General features: G+C 32.8%; 1 protein-coding gene across 1 annotated transcript in view; it reads right to left on the reverse strand.

Moving 5' to 3' along the window:
- The window catches only part of RTTN (rotatin), a 79,385-nt gene that overhangs the window by 48,581 nt on the left and 12,526 nt on the right, over positions 1-18,278 (reverse strand). Inside the window, exons 10-23 of the mRNA XM_017729440.1 lie at positions 16,979-17,094; positions 15,087-15,257; positions 13,576-13,788; positions 12,232-12,344; positions 10,994-11,120; positions 9,832-9,957; positions 7,580-7,696; positions 5,924-6,063; positions 5,532-5,703; positions 4,511-4,610; positions 3,442-3,530; positions 1,244-1,361; positions 880-976; positions 27-95 (exon numbers count right to left, since the gene is read on the reverse strand). Of these exons, the coding sequence (XP_017584929.1) occupies positions 27-95; positions 880-976; positions 1,244-1,361; positions 3,442-3,530; positions 4,511-4,610; positions 5,532-5,703; positions 5,924-6,063; positions 7,580-7,696; positions 9,832-9,957; positions 10,994-11,120; positions 12,232-12,344; positions 13,576-13,788; positions 15,087-15,257; positions 16,979-17,094 (1,768 nt within the window). The remainder of the gene's footprint in view (positions 1-26; positions 96-879; positions 977-1,243; positions 1,362-3,441; positions 3,531-4,510; positions 4,611-5,531; positions 5,704-5,923; positions 6,064-7,579; positions 7,697-9,831; positions 9,958-10,993; positions 11,121-12,231; positions 12,345-13,575; positions 13,789-15,086; positions 15,258-16,978; positions 17,095-18,278) is intronic.

Here is an 18,278-nt window from a genome sequence, read left to right on the forward strand (position 1 = left end):
ACCAACTAGCCACTACCCACACATACCTTCTAACAACAGCAACAGGTAAACTGAAGGCAGGTACCTCAGTATAATTACTGGCTATGCCATCAGCCCTGCAAGAGATTAAGTCATAGTCATTATGCCCTATTTTAAGATTTGATTTTCTCCTAATGCTACACACATTATTTCCTTATTATTTGGATATAGATGTATTTCTCCCTTTAGCTAGATCTTTAATAACCCATTGATGAATAATGTGTATTAATAAACAGTATTTCTTCATGATTATGCAATATTAAGATAGTTCTTAAATCTTAAGATACTTAGATAGGTCTTAAATATGGCATACTTATTGCAGATATATTGTACATTAAAAACCCCACATACTTGTTTCGTTTTTTCTGTTAGAGAAAAACCACACATTATAAGTATTTTCAGTATATTTCATGTATGTGAAATATGCTAAAAGCATATTTTTTCATGCATACACAACTTTCAAATAATAAAATATCATAAGTTGAGGTCTGATGCTTTAAAGACAACTGCTACACTTAAAAGCCGAAGTAAATAGGAGAATTCTAATTAAGTTTAAAACACCTGTCTACAAATAGCTATTTTATTTGCATAGTTTCTATTCATGGAAAAGATGGACTACAGACCAATCAAGGTTTTTTGAAAAATAAACTTAACACTGAGGTATTCATAGTGCAAAAATATGCCATGTAGGCCTATAGAGCATGTAACCCAAGTATTGAAACAATTTGGACTACAAATATGCAATTTTGGATCTATAAAAGTTTGGAGCACAACTTGTCTGAAGACATATAAAAATTTATTTCTATTAAAACCTTCAAATTTATCTAGAAAATATGCTATTAAATAAGTGGATTTTCATACCATGTTTCTGTTCTTGCTACTTCATCAAACAACAGAAGACAAAGCAATATTGCAGTTTCAGTTAAAACAGCACGATCACTTTGGAGTATCAGGGAAACTGAATAAAATAAAGATAATTATAAATGCATTAGAAAAACATTGACACCTAATAATACATAGACACTAGTTAAAAGCAACTGCTTTCCACAGTTTCCTGCCAATCTCTTCAACACATGCCACAACATGGGTAAAACGAGCACATGATGGTTTATCTCTTAAGTAGCAGAATCTGAAGTTCTTCAGATTGAGAAGAAGAATCAAAGTTCTTAAGAAGGTATTTGGTTAAACATCTAACTGGGTATTACAGAGGAAATACAGTCTTTACCTCTGAATAGCAAAAGCAGTAAAGAAGGCTGCTGTGCTAAGGACAGGCGAACAACTGGGTCAACAGACACAATTTTGCGTAGGAGTGTCAGACATGGTAACACTATGGATTCCATAAGCTGCAGGAACAGAGAAAAAGATTAAATAAAGATAACTATCAGTATAATTTATTATGATGTGCTTAACATGAACTCTCACACTATTAAGCAATATATTCCATCACTTGTAAAAGAGAAGCCTAGAACTTCCTTAGACAAGCACATTTCAGCCAGATGACAACTGCATATTCATTAAAAAATATTTATTTACTTTTTGATTCATTTTATTATTAATTGATGGTAATTTTATTGGTCTTTGGCTTCATAACAGAATTACAACACTTGCTTTCAAGTTATATAATTTTAACAAGGATATATGTGAGCTGAATTATTTAAAAAACCACCAAGTATTTACAACTGTGTAAGTTTATTCATTTTCTAAAAAATGCAAATATTTTATTATATTACATTAATTTTCTGGGTCCCATGCTGTCAGAACATGAGAATGGAAAGAAGTTTGCTAAAAGTTAAAGTATCAGTGAATGGCCAAAAATACAACCAAAGTCACAGCTCCTAAGAATGAGAAGAGAGTATTTCGTTCACTGTATCATTACTTTGCCTATGAGTTTCTGCCTTTAAAATTTGTTTTACCAACAGCATCAACATTTTAGTTTAATACTGCATGAACAAAAGCCCTACTTATTTAGTATGGAAAGAATCTTTTGCACAGTTATACATAAAGCCTTATTTTGATGCTGCTTTTTACTTCTACTACTTCTTCTATTTTCTTTTCTCAGTAGCCACCTTTCTAAGAACATGTAAGATTTTTTTGTTGTTTTTTTTTTTGCTATTAATTTTATGATGAAATAAAAAAAAAAAATCATTCAAGGGGAGAACCAAGAATCTGGACTAGATTCCCTTAGGATAGTGTCCTAATGTCACAGGCCATAGAGAGCTGCTGCCTGAACCCTTCCTGGATTAAATTAAACTTTATAAAGGGCTAAAAATATTATTTTAAAGTTCATCCTAGACTCTTACTTGACCATGAAGAATCTGTTTAGGGCAATATATTTCCCATGCTTGTCATTCTGTATTATTGAGCAATATCTACTCACTACCCAAACAAAAACAACATTTGGATTACTTTCTCTCTCTAAAGAAGATACTAAAAAACTGATACTAAAAAAACCCCCACAGTAAAACACCTGAGGAACCCAATATTTCAATTGCTTCAACTGTATTAGAACAGTTTACTAAAGTACTTCTGTACAAGCTATCATAAACTGGAGAAGACATTCTTTAATGCTACAGAGATAAAATAATCTTAGATACTGATAATCTGGGGGGGAAATTGCCACTCCTGAAGAAGAATGTAATTTTCATTAGTTTGACAAAAAAAAGGAATTCCACTAAGTATCAAGCAGTTTTTTTCTCTTGTACACTTTTGGGAAAAATGTCATTACATAAAACTTCTCATGGTTTCTAAAACTAACTCAAGATTTGGACTGCTGGAATGGGATAACAGTACTATGCAAGAAAGCCAAAAAGCTTTATCCACTGAGGTTACATTAAGCACTATCTAGTCTAAATATGCTTGCATGAAATGATTTCAAAGAATGAATTCCAGAAGCAATCAAGCATCAGATTATCCATATTACAAAAATGGAAAGCTCCATCAACTACAACAAGAGACCCTCCCTGGCGAAGTGATCTTCTATTGGTCAGAAAATTATTTATACCTGAAATTCAATCTGACACATTTACAAGAACATGCCATACAATTACATCTCATTTTTAATTATAATTTGCTTCAGAATTTAAGTTTAGAGATATTACACATAACATAATACTTTTTTTTTTTAGGTCATTAAAATACTTTTTTGGCCCCAACTGAGAAAGCTTTCAGGGAAGTTTTCGTACATTCCAAAACCCCACCATACACATAGTTTTCTGGCTAACTCTTCTCATAGGTAGGCAAACCAATCTTCACTCTTTAAGAGAATCTTAGCATTATCAAAACTAGAATTAAATACATATTGCTATTATAATTGTTATTAAACACTTGTATTCAATGCAGCATTAATGCACAAAGACTAGTGTTTGAAGTGCAGAAAAAACGTGCTGTGCAATGCTGCAGAAGAACCTCTAACCATACTTTTACCTTGCCATCCACATGTACACATTCATTAAGGTAAGCCAATATCTTTTCTTTCACACCCAACTTTTTCACAATGTCATGCATTTTGGTATCTGTAGGAAAAGCAAAAGATAGTAAGAATTACTGGTTCTGCAAAAATTTAATATTAAACATCTTTTTTTGCTGTCTAGAACAAGTTTCTAAAATTGCTTATCAATCAACAGTAGTACAGATCTCTAGCAAGGCAAGCCCTCTCAAAGTACTTTAACTGACTATAATAGCCTCTTGAACACAAGATTCTTCAATACCTTACATAACTTTCCATAAGAATTTTGTGTTGAAGAATTACAGTAATCCCAGTGCAACTCAATTTTAGTCAAACGAGGATTTCACTTGTAACATTTTAAAAGACTTTAACAGTTTAATGTGGAATTGAAAATGGTATTTACTTAATCCCCATGAGAGTATTTTCCATTGACTTAACCCTTTACAGTATCTGGTTTAAGAATGTTCAACAACAATAACAAAAAGATATCTCATTTGAATTGGTTGGGTTGGCTTGTATGTTTTTTAATAACTAAAAAGTGATCCTTCATATTAAATCTGTCCTGATAAAGCTCCATTTTTTCCTTCACAATTTCATCCAATGCTTTGTTTCAATTTTGAAACATCTGAAAACCTTTACAGCCATAACTAAATGTATTTTATGAGACAAAGTAGATACACTTCTTCATTTTTGTGATAATTTTTCTGACAATATTTTTAATATCTAAGACTTCACCTTCCCATGGTGAAGAACTCACATTCTCTCATTAGAATTTAAATTCCTTGAAGAAAACATTATTGAATCAGAGTTTGAGTATATAGAATAAAAACATCAAGGTTTGAAACTCTACAGTTATGCACCAAGTGAAATAATGCTCTAAGTAAGATTGCTTACTTGCATTGTAATTCAATCATTTATCCTTTTTATCAAAATTCATAAAACAAAAATTACAAAGAGTACCCTCAGCACAAGCATACAGACAACCTAGCAAAACTTCAAGCTCACGAATGACCAGCACATGAATTCAAATTTTCTGAAGAATTCTACCTTCTAAAATGACAACCAGCTGCTCAGCTGCAGACTTCCGTAAAACTAGGTCAACAGCATCAGAAGTCAAGATATCATACAGCTTTTCAACAGTTTCTGCCTAAAAGTAAAATAATAATAGATTTGCATCCAGTATGCTATCATGAAACAAGGTAACCAGCCAAATTTCCTAACAGGAAGTAGAAAATAAAAATATCTTAATTCCTTATTAGAATTTATTTGGTTAGATCCCACGTGCATGTAATAAGAATGGATTAGGTTATAATCTTTTGGCAACAAACCTCTAATAACGCCTGTGGAATATGAAAACCAAATAGTTTCCAGTGCACCATAGTTGCAGACTTCTAACAAATAACGCTTGATTTATGTAGGACTACAGAAAGCTTGAAACTATACAGAAAAGCTAGAACATGCTTTTCAGTCTGTATAGGGGACTGACTTTTTAACAGCAATAGGGTCAAGCATCTTCGCATTTGCTTATCGTATTGTTAATCTGAAAGTATTGAGGGGAAGGAAGAAAGGAGAATGGAGGGGAGATGAGAAAAAGAAAAAAAGAAGAGACAAGTTTTTCCATGAGTCATTCATTCACGATTTGTTTTACACTTTGCAACAGAAGCAATATTAAGTAAACACAGACATAAGTTTGCAATCAGTTTTAAAATATTTCATATTAAAGATTATTTGTGCCTGTTTCAGTAAAAATTGATTTTTTGGGGAAAAAACTAGATGAGAAAAAAATCAGATTCTATCCATGCAGAATGAAATTGTTATAAACAGAGCAGGCCAGTGTTCTCTGTACCCAAGTCTTTTCTGCAGAGAAGAGAAGAAAAAAAGGAAGATTTTTTTCTTAGTGTTGCAAATGATAGCATGAAAACTACTGTTTCAGTGCACACAAAGAATACATCAATAGATTTCTTTTTACGAAACAAGGTAATTTGTATGAAATATTGCAACCTTCTGAAAGTGGAAACTTCAGAGACTGGGCAGGTAGAAGGGCAAAATTCAGACAGAGTTTACTAACCTTAATTATTGAGTCCATTTTATCATTCATTTTTAGCTCCATAGCTCCTTCTACAATAAATAAGTTTGAAATGCTGGAAAGGACATTACCATCCAGAGGTGGGCGTTTCAGACTTGAACCTTCTTCATTCAGAAGATGAAATGCTAAATGTTTGGCTGCTACAGAACGAACCCTAAATGAATAAATAATTAAAATAAATATATGTAGCCCTCATACTGGAAAATTTCAGCTGTATAGTTAGAAATTAATTAGTTTATAATATGGGTTGGAAGTACCACACTCCGTATTGATTAATCAGCCCTTCAAATCAAGACACAGCATAACATTTAGGAGAAATTGGAAATGTCATCAACATTAGAAGATGTGCTGAAATGCTACAGAGCATTACTTACAGCTGTTTTTTTGAGAAGAGAAGGCGCAGAGCAGCCTGCAGTCTGGGAGTTCTTGGGAGAACACCCTCTCCTTTGTCAGAGGTTGTTTCACTCAAAGAGAGAATGCATTTACCTAAAGTATCTTTAGTGTCAGCATAACCCTAAGACAAACAAGCAACAAACAAAAATTTCCAAAATTATAAAAATCCACTTACTTAACGTAGCAAATTAGACAACATAATTCCCTTTTTAGGGGCTAAGGGAGGGTGGGGAAGGAGCAACATTAAAAAAAAAAGCAGCAATTTTAAAGAAAACATTCAAATTCTGCAGATTCATATTCCTCTGTGAAAGTAATTTTAAAAATTAATAAATGATCCTGTATACAAATAAAAATAAAGATTTCTTTACATGGCCTAGAGGTACTTTGACCCAAAGCTTCACCCTTCAATCTGTTAATGTGGTGCTGCTTTGTAAGTCCCGTTTCCATTTCAATAAATAAAATTTAGTCCCTACAAGAAAATTATTTTAAAACATTAAATTCTACCTATTTTCAGATCTTCGTCAAAGCGTTTCTCACACAAACAGACAAAAGGGAATCAGTTATGTCAAGTAATGATACTGCAAACATTTTAAAAGTAGAGCAAAATACAATGTATTTTATATGCATGAAGTAAACATAAACCTCTGGTATGCTCTACTTAGGTATCTATTGTACAAAGCCACTACAGGCTACAGAATAGAGTGAAATTCTACTCACAAAAATTTCTCACATGTTTAACCTATAGCTTATATTAAATCCCCTCCTATTTAATCTTGAATGTCAATCATATATAAGATAGCTATGCAGGTAACATAAAAAAGCTGTAATTACTGGTTGAGAAAGCTCTGAAATAACCCTTCTCCCACCACTTTCAAGTTTTCAGTGTATCTCCTCTGCATATTTTTCTGTCTGAGCCATCTATTTCATGGCCCATCTTATTTGCAATTTCTCCCCATTTTTGCCATGATTTTTGTGCAGTTTGCATACAGAGTTAAGTTATATAAGCTGCTTTTTCAACTTAGGCAATACTGAGGTGCAGGCAATTAATGAACACATAGCAGGGAAACAAGTAAGTTGGTACAGTTATCAAGAGTGATATTTTTGGAGAAAATGAAGACAAAATGTATACTTGAATTTATTAGCTAAGAGAGAAATAAGGCAAAAAAACAGACACCAGGCAAATGCAGCAAAATATCTAATCTGGAAGACTGTGGGCAGACGACAGAAAGGAAATTTCAAGTACTAGTAAAAAAACAGTAAAGAATTCAGATGGAGCAATTAGGCTGAAAATCCAACTGAGAAGGCAAAAGTTCCCTCTAGATCAAGCTGAGAGTAAAAATAATGAAAATTAAATTTGCACATCGTTGGAAATAGGAAGACTAAGGCTCATGGGATATTTCTATAACATTGGAAACAAAACCACCAAAAAACAAGTATCTATATATACTAAAAATATAGCTTACCCTGACTGCAATTTCTTGAGAGTATATTTGATCAGAAAACTATTATCACAGAGGAGCTACAAGTCTGCATGTATACTACTGTTAATCTATTTTCCATCTGCTACTTCTATCTGTTATTTACCGTGATATACATTATTGCATACATCGAATTCAGATTAAAGCACTTAAAAGTACCTGTAAAACGGGAAGGACAGGAAAGAGGGCCTCAATAAACTTGTTCCAAGTTAATACTTCCATCATTAACTGTCCTTGCAACAGATGTATCAGAATGGTCTTGGCTGTAGAGTTCACCTGCTCAATAACAAAAAAACCAATCAACTAATACAACCACTGATGTGTTGAAGTCAGTTGTCAATGCTCTAATTGGAAATGTTATACAGAAATGTCTCAAAGACAAAATATTGTTACTGCAGAAAGCTACAGTTAAATTGTCAGCTACACTAAGCATTAAGTTGTTAGAAAAGCCTTCATGCGAAAACAAATAGTTCTGCCTGAACAGCACTCAATCATTTTCCCCTTAGAATTCTGGTTTGTCTTTTCTGAAATAAAATAAATCATCACTTAAACTTCTCCACCTATTGGTCCCTCTATCCTGCAGGTAAAAGAAACTCTTATTCTTTTCTTTCCTGACCTTGCCTTTCTGTGGCATTTTATTCCCAGTCTATGATATGCTTCTGAAGATACAGGAAGACAAGAGACTTAAAGCCTGTTATGGGGCCACTTCACTTTCCTGAGGCAAAGAGTCAAACTAATAAGGCTACCAAATATTTCAAACTGTATCATAATTCATCTGAAGCTCTCTATCAAAATCAAAAAAGCTATATGATACAGCAGTTACACTGCATTCATGTATCTAGTATATAATCTATACAATACACAGTATTAGAGTATTTACAAGTTAAAATTATTACTGCAATGGGAATAGAGGAAAAAAGCCCAGCTTATCAGAATTAACTTTTCATTATACAGTGTAAGAACACCTACCTTTAGCAGATAAACTCTGCATTTTATGCAAGAGCTAAAAGTCCTCTCACCCCAGGCAACAAGGACAGCATTTCATAATATCACTCTAGTCTATCTTTAGAGAAAGACTGGCTTTATAAAATCATATGGCAAATATCAAACCTAACCTTGAAATATAAGGTTCTTCTCAATTTTTTTTCTCATTGTCACATGCCTGAAAGATTAAACTGATGCTTTATGAAAACTTAAGCAGCAGTTATACAGCCAAGAAGTAAAATAAATAAAAACATACTTGGATATGATATTATCTATTTTGTTGGAAGTGTAATAAAAATGCATTGTAAGGTAGAGAACAAATGAGTGCATATTTACAAATATGTCCATCTCTGATACTTTAAATTCAGTATCAATTGAGATCTATTTCTTTTGCTCGACCAACCACTAATTGTCCATCTCTGATACTTTAAATTCAGCATCAACTGAGATCTATTTCTTTTGCTCGACCAACCACTAAGAGAAAACTGTCAGTCTTTTTAATAACATATCCAATGGAGTAGACAAAATAAATGCTGTCTTTGCAAAAGATAAATTATACACAAAGCATAAACATATAGCACATTCTCAAAGATATTTTACTTTTCTCTTTAAAATGCTCACATCTAAAAAAAATCACTTCTAAATGGAACTGTGCATAGTACTGAATTTAAAAAAAAAATCTCATTCCAGAAGAGAAGCTAAAAAATATATAAATAATTTGTTAGTCAGTGTTCTTTCTGACTGCAGGGATGTTATAGATCAGCTGTGAGTGAGTTGTTAAGAAGAACATAAGTAACTTTATCTTCCTCTCACAACTCCCTACTTTCCTAGCTCTATAGGCTAGGAAATAGTGCACATATGTTAAGCAGTCATGCATATAAATGAACCCAATGGAAATTTGGTCCTGTTCTATAACATTGTAAAATACTTCTATAATACTCAGGTAACTATATTTAAACACAGATGTTTGTGGCGGTGAAATACAATTTTATAGCAAAGACTTGAAGATTTAAAGTGTCTTTTTGTTCCTCAACCATTTCAGACATTGCCGCACTTTTACAAAGACTTCATACTTAAAAGTTCATGTTTCCCATAAATGTAAAGCACCGTACATAACTTTTTCATCATATGTACATTTTACGAGGGCTGAATATATTACACAAAAAAAGTAAAAAACATATTTCATTTTTCACTGGCCTTTATTACAGTTAATAGCATCCCATGCACATAATATTATCTTTCCTCTGAATTCATTGTTAAAAATAAAATCTTTCCATTGACTACAACCTTACTATTTGCATAGCTTTTCTTTATGCAAGAAACCATATTTAGTCAAAACTTCAGGTAAGCATTAGACCACTGTGGAGAATATCAACACTTACTCTGCATGCACATCAACCTACAAATGCAGCTAGTAAATACAGTACCTCATTCTTATCTTCCTGAAGGCCGAATGTACAGATTTCATATAACACTTTAGGGTGTAGAAGAAAATGTATTCCCTGGCAGATTGAAGACATAGGCTTTGCAATATTATGAATACCTAAACAGTCCTTGAGTAAAAATAAAGTCTGTTAGTTTAAAAATTCAGGACAGTCTCCACTACTACATCTTGTTTTATAGACAGCCCGAAGTTGTCATGCAGTTAAAGACTTTCTCCATGCGCTTTGGAAGACTAGTTCTGAAAGCTAAACATGACAGCCCTGGAAGAAATACAAACTGTTTGGATCACTGACTGAAAACTCCTGTTACTACACAAGGACTAAGAAATAGAAAATCATTTTGGTTTTATTTTGAATAATTGTGAAAATAAATTAGAAAACCCGTGCGTGTTGCTTGGCATTACATGAAATAAGACAACTTTTGGCATTACATTAAAATAAGAAAAACCTGAAACAGGCTGGTAAAAATATCACAAAAACAGAAGTGTCATTCAGTGGATATACTCTTTTTTTCAGAGACGCTAGCTCCAGCATAGTTGTCCATTACTGAACTGTGCTACAAGCACACTAAGTACAAATTATAACCATTATAGAAAACAAAAATTTCAATCAGGTATTATATCCAAACACAAAAAAGATTTTTATTTTGTGAGCCAATATTACTGAATACCTAAAACGACCTGATAAATATGACATTGCCATTCCCAGCATAGAGTGCAGCCATACTTTCAGCAAGTTCATGCTCTTTATCCTTTGGGCTATCATTACAAAAAACTAAGGCCGCAACAAAATATCCCTATAAAAAAACCCAAGACACACACAACACCATCCATCCCCTGCTACCCCCCCAAAACATGGAAAAAAAACCCAAAGAAAACAAACCAACAAACAACAACAGGAGTAGTACATAAAAGGATTTACATGTTCTTTATACATAATTTTTAAGTGCAGTACCTGAAGTCTAACCTAACCAAGCAGACTTAATACCAAGAACGTAACAGTGAACTGCAAGCCCAGGCCTATGCTGATTTTTCAGCATATAACATGGTAAACTGAATTTGCATTAGAAATGCTTTTAATGACAAAACCATATAACATGCATTAGTGAGGGCACCACCAAGAGTGTTAATTAAGCATTAATTCAAACCTTAACCACTTCCAAACAGCAGTGATAGGCTTCAGCTTTTATATTCAACAAAGGATGAGACAATAGACGGAGAAGCAACTTCTGACCCTCTGCCTGAAGCAATGAGTTGGCCTTGGCAGACTTCCAACTAAAATTAAAAATAGTTAACGTCACTAATTTATTTTACATTACCTAGAGATGCCTACAAAAATGTTCTTGTTAAATTTCAGGATAATCTCTGAAAAAAACTTCCTGCAATGGTATACATTCTGAAAAACAGAAAAACGTTCAGAGATCACAACATATTTGCCAAAATCATAGTATCAATCTTTGTGTTTGCATATGTTTATTCTTTTTAACATGTAGGTAATCAAAGACCATAGTTTTTCAAAATTCTCTCATCAAAATTAAGAGCCTGAAATTTGATGTTCATCTGAAAACATAAAATTCTCTTGAGCTTCAGTAGACATCTTTGATCATATACATGATTATAGAAAAAACCTGTGCTTTTAGAATTTTTTCATTATAGAGGTAAAAGTCCATCTCATTACCATGAAGTGAATTGAATTTCCTACTGCCTGAAACAGTAATCAAACAATAATTAACTCTAAAAGCATCAGAACATTGAAGAACATTCTGACATTTCATAATTTAAAATCACTTACTGGACAGCTCTTAAATGCAGTCTCCTTTGAAAAAATTCCCTAAAGCCAAGTTCTGAATCAGTACAAAATTAAATTTTTGTTGTTCAAGAAAGAACTTTTTCAGGCACCATAAGGTTACTTATTCTCTAACCAAAGCCATGGAAAAATCTAAAAAGCAATAAAAACATGCTGTTTAATAAAAGAGATGCCATATTGTAATAGAAAGCATCTACAATAAAGTAAGTCCTTTACGACTTCTGAAAGTAAAAAAAAATAAGTTATACAAATACACTCAGAGCAAAGGATTTTAAAGAAGTCTGAAAGAAAGCAAAGTCTTTAAGACTGTTTCCTTATAAATCACGTAACTTTACATACAAAATCATAAAAGCTCATACATAAAATATAACATAAAGTGTTTAGCAACTCAAATTCAGTTTTCAAGAAATCCACTACAGAATGGCACAAATCAGTTTGAAGAGACTGTTCAATGGCTAAAAGAAAATAATTGCTCATACAGGGAATAAACATGTTGGGCTCCTATTTGAGAAACCTTATCCACCAAAAAAATGACCGATTTTATTTTCTCAAGCAGAGTTTTAAATAGTGTGTACTCACATATTTGAGCATATGTGAATGCATTCCTGAAGCAAGGGAAAGTGTAGGTGGAAGGGTAGACTACTCAAGGCCTGATCTGCCAATTCTAGTAACTCAGAAAGATTCCTGTCCCCCTGTGAAGTAAAATGAAGAGAAAGAATGAAACTAGCAAAACCAGTAAAATTAAAAGTATCCAATATTACTGCATAATCTTTCAGAATTTATCATAATTGAATATTAAGTCTTTCACAGAGAAGTTTATAATTAACTAATTCAATACGTTTCAACAAAAAACAGTTTAGAACCTATTCCTCGGACCTGAAAGCCCTTGAGCTGCTGAATCCAAATAAACTTCTATTAAACTCAGTAGAAATAATGTATGTCTAACATTTCACAGCACAAACACGATAACATTATTCAAATTATTATTTTTTTAATCAATATGCATTTTATGTGAGAAGAGTATAATAAAAGATTTAACTACTAAACTTTTAACGTATCACTACTAAAGAGCAAGTTAGATTTTTTTTTAAATTTAAGTACATATGTCTTTATCATATTTGGTTACCAAATACATTAAACATGAGCCATTTAAATTTGATGGAGTTAACTTTATTGTAAACAGCATTTTATGAGCAAAGTATTGCTTCTATAAAGTTCAGAACCTGCCTAGACAAAGGATAGATTAACTCTGATTTAAGACAGCACTATATTTATATTGCTGTATGTTACTCATTTATATTAGTATCAATGGAACCAGTATTGTGCAAAATTGCTTATCCGTTTGGATAATGGAGAAGAATATTTCAGTACTGTGCTAGAATCTCTTAACTAATAAAGCAGTTGTCTTCATAACAAACTGAAACACAAATCTCAGCCCATCCAGTAGTTGTTTATTAAAGCTGCAATTGCCAGCAATTGCCAAAGTACTTGGGATTTAAAATTTTCTGAACAATATATTTAACTCCTGGACAACACACATACACCCACACTATATATTTAAATAAATATAAAATAAATGGTGTATTATATAAATATATATCTATAAATATGTATTATAAAGATATATATGTATATACAAGTATATGTTTGTATAAATAAGCAGAGTATTTGTTGCTTCTTCCTTCTTTGCCCCATGCCTACTTCCAATCTCCAATTGTTTATTTCTTTGTTTTTACTTCAGATAAGATTTTTCACAAACATCATGACTAATATTAACATCATGACTACATTTGGTATCCTACAGAATACTCATACTTAGGGATCTTCCTCAGCTATGCTACACTATAATTTTTACAACAGAGGAAAGGAAGTGAGGAAAGAACTTTGTCTACAGGAAATATTTTAAACAATAAAGTTTCACACCTCCTTATGCACTTCAACCATAAAGCTACAAGTGCATTCAATCGAATATGCAGCTTCTGAAACTTGTTTATAAATACTGTAGTTCTCAGTACTCATCTGCTCCAGATAGGCTGCAACAGATTCATGAATGCTTGGGTACTCCAAGGAGAAGGACATATCCAGTGAGAGAAGGAATAAAGCATTCAGCAAACTCTTTTGTGTAACTTTACTCGCCTTTGAAAAAGAAAGCAGCTGTAAGAATAACAGCCTGAAAATACAGCAAAACCAACAATAGCATTTGCAATCATTCAACAAGTACAATTAATATTGTTGCTACTTAGAAGTTAGAGAAATATATTTCATTAAATGAGTTCTACAGGAATAATTATTTTTTCTTCATTAAAAGTGATAGTTAATTAGATGTCACTCCGAATATCAGACTTGCAACCAGTCACAAAACTTATGTATGATCCAGGCACGGCACAAACACTGCTGGAGTCAATTCATTGTCTGACCACAAGATGGCAGAGAACACATAGACCACAATTATTTCTGTATTTAATAAAAAACTGTCTACAATTCCACATGGTCATATTGCAAACTAAGGACTGGGATTTTTCTTGTTGGTTTGGGTTTTTTCTTTTATTTTTAACTGCAAGTGTACATTCCTTCAACTCAAATTGTGATGTCAAATACAGTAACTTTGTTCCAACTCGTTACATACAGAATGGAAACTTTGTGTTAGGTCACAAGAACATAAAAGACAAAAATTATAAAAAGTCATTAGATTAGTATGTCTACACTTATTTTCAGGTACAAGACTTAATATTTGTGACAAAAACCCTGTAACTGAAAATGGATCTTCTACTCTGATTGAATAATGTCTAAGAAAAGCTACATTCCACTAAAAAGAGGTCCAAAAAATTTAAACCCATTCAGGTTTAAACATCTAACACTTTCCACCACATAAAAACTTGATCAGACTTTCCCATCTGAAATAAAGAAAAAAACACCTCCACCATAAAAAACAAAAAAACCCAACCCCAAGGGCTACAACAGAATTTCTTCTAAAGAGCACTGGAAGCAAAGACCAATTAAAATCACTCTAATTTATGAAATATAATTGCTTACTATATTCCATCAGATTAAGAGTGATGATTGTAAAATGCTGTGTAGTTCTACTCTTACTTGCATGCATACTATAAACTAGCAGGGGGCAGCAGAGCTTTGCAAACCATACATCATACCAGAAAAAAACATTACTGGAGGAAAAAGAACACTGAATTTCAAAAACTCATTCAAAAACTGGTCAAAAAATGGTTTTTTTAAGATTTGTTATCTGCAGAATACACTGGCAACTGAAGAATGGACGAAGTTGCTATCTGTGATCATACACCAGCTAATGCAAATCAGATTAATTTCTCTGTCCATGGGGCTATTTTCTCAGTATGAATCCCTGAGGAAGGTATCTCTTTCTGCCATCTTTAAATGCAAAACCAAGAGACAATCACTTATAATTAGTGATGACATACCTTTTCTACAGGGAGAAGTATTTGGAGCAATCTAACAGTGAAGAGTGAAACACTAATAAATGCCATTCTGTGATGCACCAGCATCACCTTGGGCTGTTCTGCACTCATATTGCTTTTGTGATATAATATAGTCTCTCCAAGCAAACCCAGGACCAGAAGCAATTTGTCTTTCTGAAAAAAAAATCAGAAATACAATAATTAGAAAAAAATGAAACATCACTATGTATTTAGTGTTTACACAGCACCTGCAGTATCATTAACACAATTATGCCACATAAGCTAAAATTGCATAAATGGTACAAAATACACAGCATTGTGTTTGCCATCTATGCATTAGTCCTAGACATCAGTCTACCTTCACTCTTAGTTCAGAATACTTTGCTCAGTAACTACCCATTCCTGGCTGCTCCCTCCCCTTTCCTCTCTCACTTTTTTCTCTCCCCCCACGCTCTTAATTTCTGCTCACTACACTTTTGAACTTCTGAAATTTTACCTATTTTGAAGTTCAGTCTTAATAAGGAAATATTAAGTCCTGGTTTGAACCTGCTAATAAAGCTTTACCTTAAAATTGAAAAATAATAAAAAAAAAACCCTTTCCAAACCAATTCACAATAACTTTGAAAACATCAAAGAGTTTTTCATCCCTGTTGATTCTCGGAGGAAGCAGCAAAGTTTTTTTCTTCCTCTCTCCTATTTAAAAAAAAAAATCAATAACTGTATACCATTACCCACTTTATTTGCAGAGGTTTGTTTGTTAGTAACCTGGAAACAAACATTATCCTACTAATAAAAATCAGTATGGTATACATATAATATATTCTACTGTAGTTTGATAGATTTATAGGCAATGAAATACACTGATTCAGGTCATAAAACAAGTAGACAAAGAGATATTAAGCTTCTGAGATTAAATGTTCTGCAAGAAATCTTCAGCACTGATATGATGTTGATCAATTATAATAGATTTTCACGGATCAGTATATTAAACTCAAAGAAAAAATTCGCATTTGCTAATAGGTCCTATAAATAATATAAATATTAACATTTATAAAATAGAGAATAGGGAAGCATACAGCAGTATTTTAATTAATTTATAATGCAGCTGTTATTGTTTCATATTCAGTGATATTTTCATGAATTCTAACTCAAGTCAGGTGCATTTAAGACTACATTTAATTCAAGTCTTTAGACAAGTTTCAGTCTGCAGCTCTGGTACATTTGTTACATGCCTGAGCCATGCCAGCTTATGCTTCAGCTTTCACTTGTCCGCAAAACAGCAAGTCAGCCATAATTATTTTATCTGCTATTCACTAATTTTATAATTCCTGTATATAACAACTCTCAACTGTGCTCAGCAATTTAAATTGTTTCATCAACAGCACTTTGATGCTTTGAACCTCTGCTGGGCCAAAAAGGCCTCTCCTTTCTTTCCCAGCTAAGCAACATTGTTAAGAATATCAGAAATTTGTGCAAGGATCTATAGTTCCTGGGTAGGAAATGGATAGCATGTATCTTAGAATTCCAGATTTGGATCTGAACAGTTATCTCCCTAATTTTAAACAGATAGTTTATAAGGAGTAAAGAAAGGGAAAGTTGTTTTTTACATCAAATTGGTCCCCAACATTTGTAGTCAGTGCTTTTCCCTCAGATTCCCTTCCCTACATGTGTTTCTCTCAATGGCTGCTTATCTTCTTGAGGTGAAACTCCAAGTATTGTCTGGTAAAAAAACTGACATTTAAAAAAATTGTGTCATCAATAGAACTAGCAATAAACTACTTAAAATTTTCAAAAGCACAGCTCAGCAGAAGCTTAGATATATGAATCACCACAGAAAATGTCAGAAGCTTATAAAAGGAGACAAATATGGCTGATCAAAGTCTGAAGAACCTTACCAATTCCAATGCAAAAAGGCTGTCATCTTCCCAAACATTTTCAGAAATAGCATCACCAATAAGGAACATGTCTTCAACAAGCAATTCAAGAACCTCCATCGTCACTCTCCTACTGCCTACGAACACAAATGAGAGGATAAATTCAAGTACAGACAAAATATTTTAGTATCATATTCAGAAGACACAAGAGATTATTCCAAATATGAAATTCTGGTATTTTAATTTTCCTATATGCTTCTACAAAACTAATGCTAACTGTCTTAAACCACTAATAGCTCTGAATCACAGAAGACAACAACCAGACAAAATCACGACAGATTAAAGCAATTAGATACTTGGAAAAAAATCTGCATTTCCTTAAAACCTATCGTGAAATTACTTAAGAAAATAATCATGAACTTTACTACAGCTGTAAATATGATTACTGAACTTTTTAAAAGTTCATAATAAAGTCACTAATTTTCCCCATCCAGATAGCTGTGTTAAAAATCTTTTGTATATATTATCTATTCCCATTAATCTGCATTTTTGGTAGAGGAGTGCCTTTCTTCACAGAATATTTTGCTTGAGATCTTTTAGAAGACAAGAAGATGAATACCCACTTTATCTACTTGCACAGTTCTCCGTAACAGTTTCCCCTTTGCTTTTAGGCTGGTATGTATTCATTTTCATTTCTTCTTCTGAGTGTCTCTTAATAACAAGGCTGATCTTGTCTATTAGTGACTTTTATCCTTGGTAAAATGTTGAGCTTGAATATGTGCCCACAAGAAAAGCTGGCCCAAGCTTAGACATGTACAGCCTACATTTACTACAAATATAAGCCTCCACCTAATGTCCCGAGATAATGAGAAAACAGAGGAGTTAAATGGTTTCATGAAGAACAAGGCAGAATATCTGGAGCCAAACCAAATATTTTCAACCTCACACAAGAGAGGATGCCAAAACTGTCTGACATCCTAAGGAACCATACGGTGACAGTTTCCCTTAAATATTCAGTGTAGTGCAACTGTTGGCTTATTTTCTTGTTGATGGTAAGTTTCTATTTAAAATCATAGATGGATTTCAGACAACACCATTGAATTTTCAATGTATTTTTAAACTAAGATAAAAATTCTGCATCCTTCAAAATCCTCAAAACAAAGCCTGTTTAAAAAACATAAAGCTCTACTTGTTCATTATAATTAAACATTAATTTATTTGTTCCTTTTTCTACCTCTTGTAAATTTTACACACTGAAGAAGTTTTGTTGATATACTTGAGGAAAAAATTTCTATCTCTGTATGTGACTAGATATGGAGTG

The sequence above is a fragment of the Corvus brachyrhynchos genome, unplaced genomic scaffold (assembly GCF_000691975.1).
Source record: "Corvus brachyrhynchos isolate BGI_N302 unplaced genomic scaffold, ASM69197v1 scaffold331, whole genome shotgun sequence".
Lineage (NCBI taxonomy): Eukaryota > Metazoa > Chordata > Aves > Passeriformes > Corvidae > Corvus > Corvus brachyrhynchos.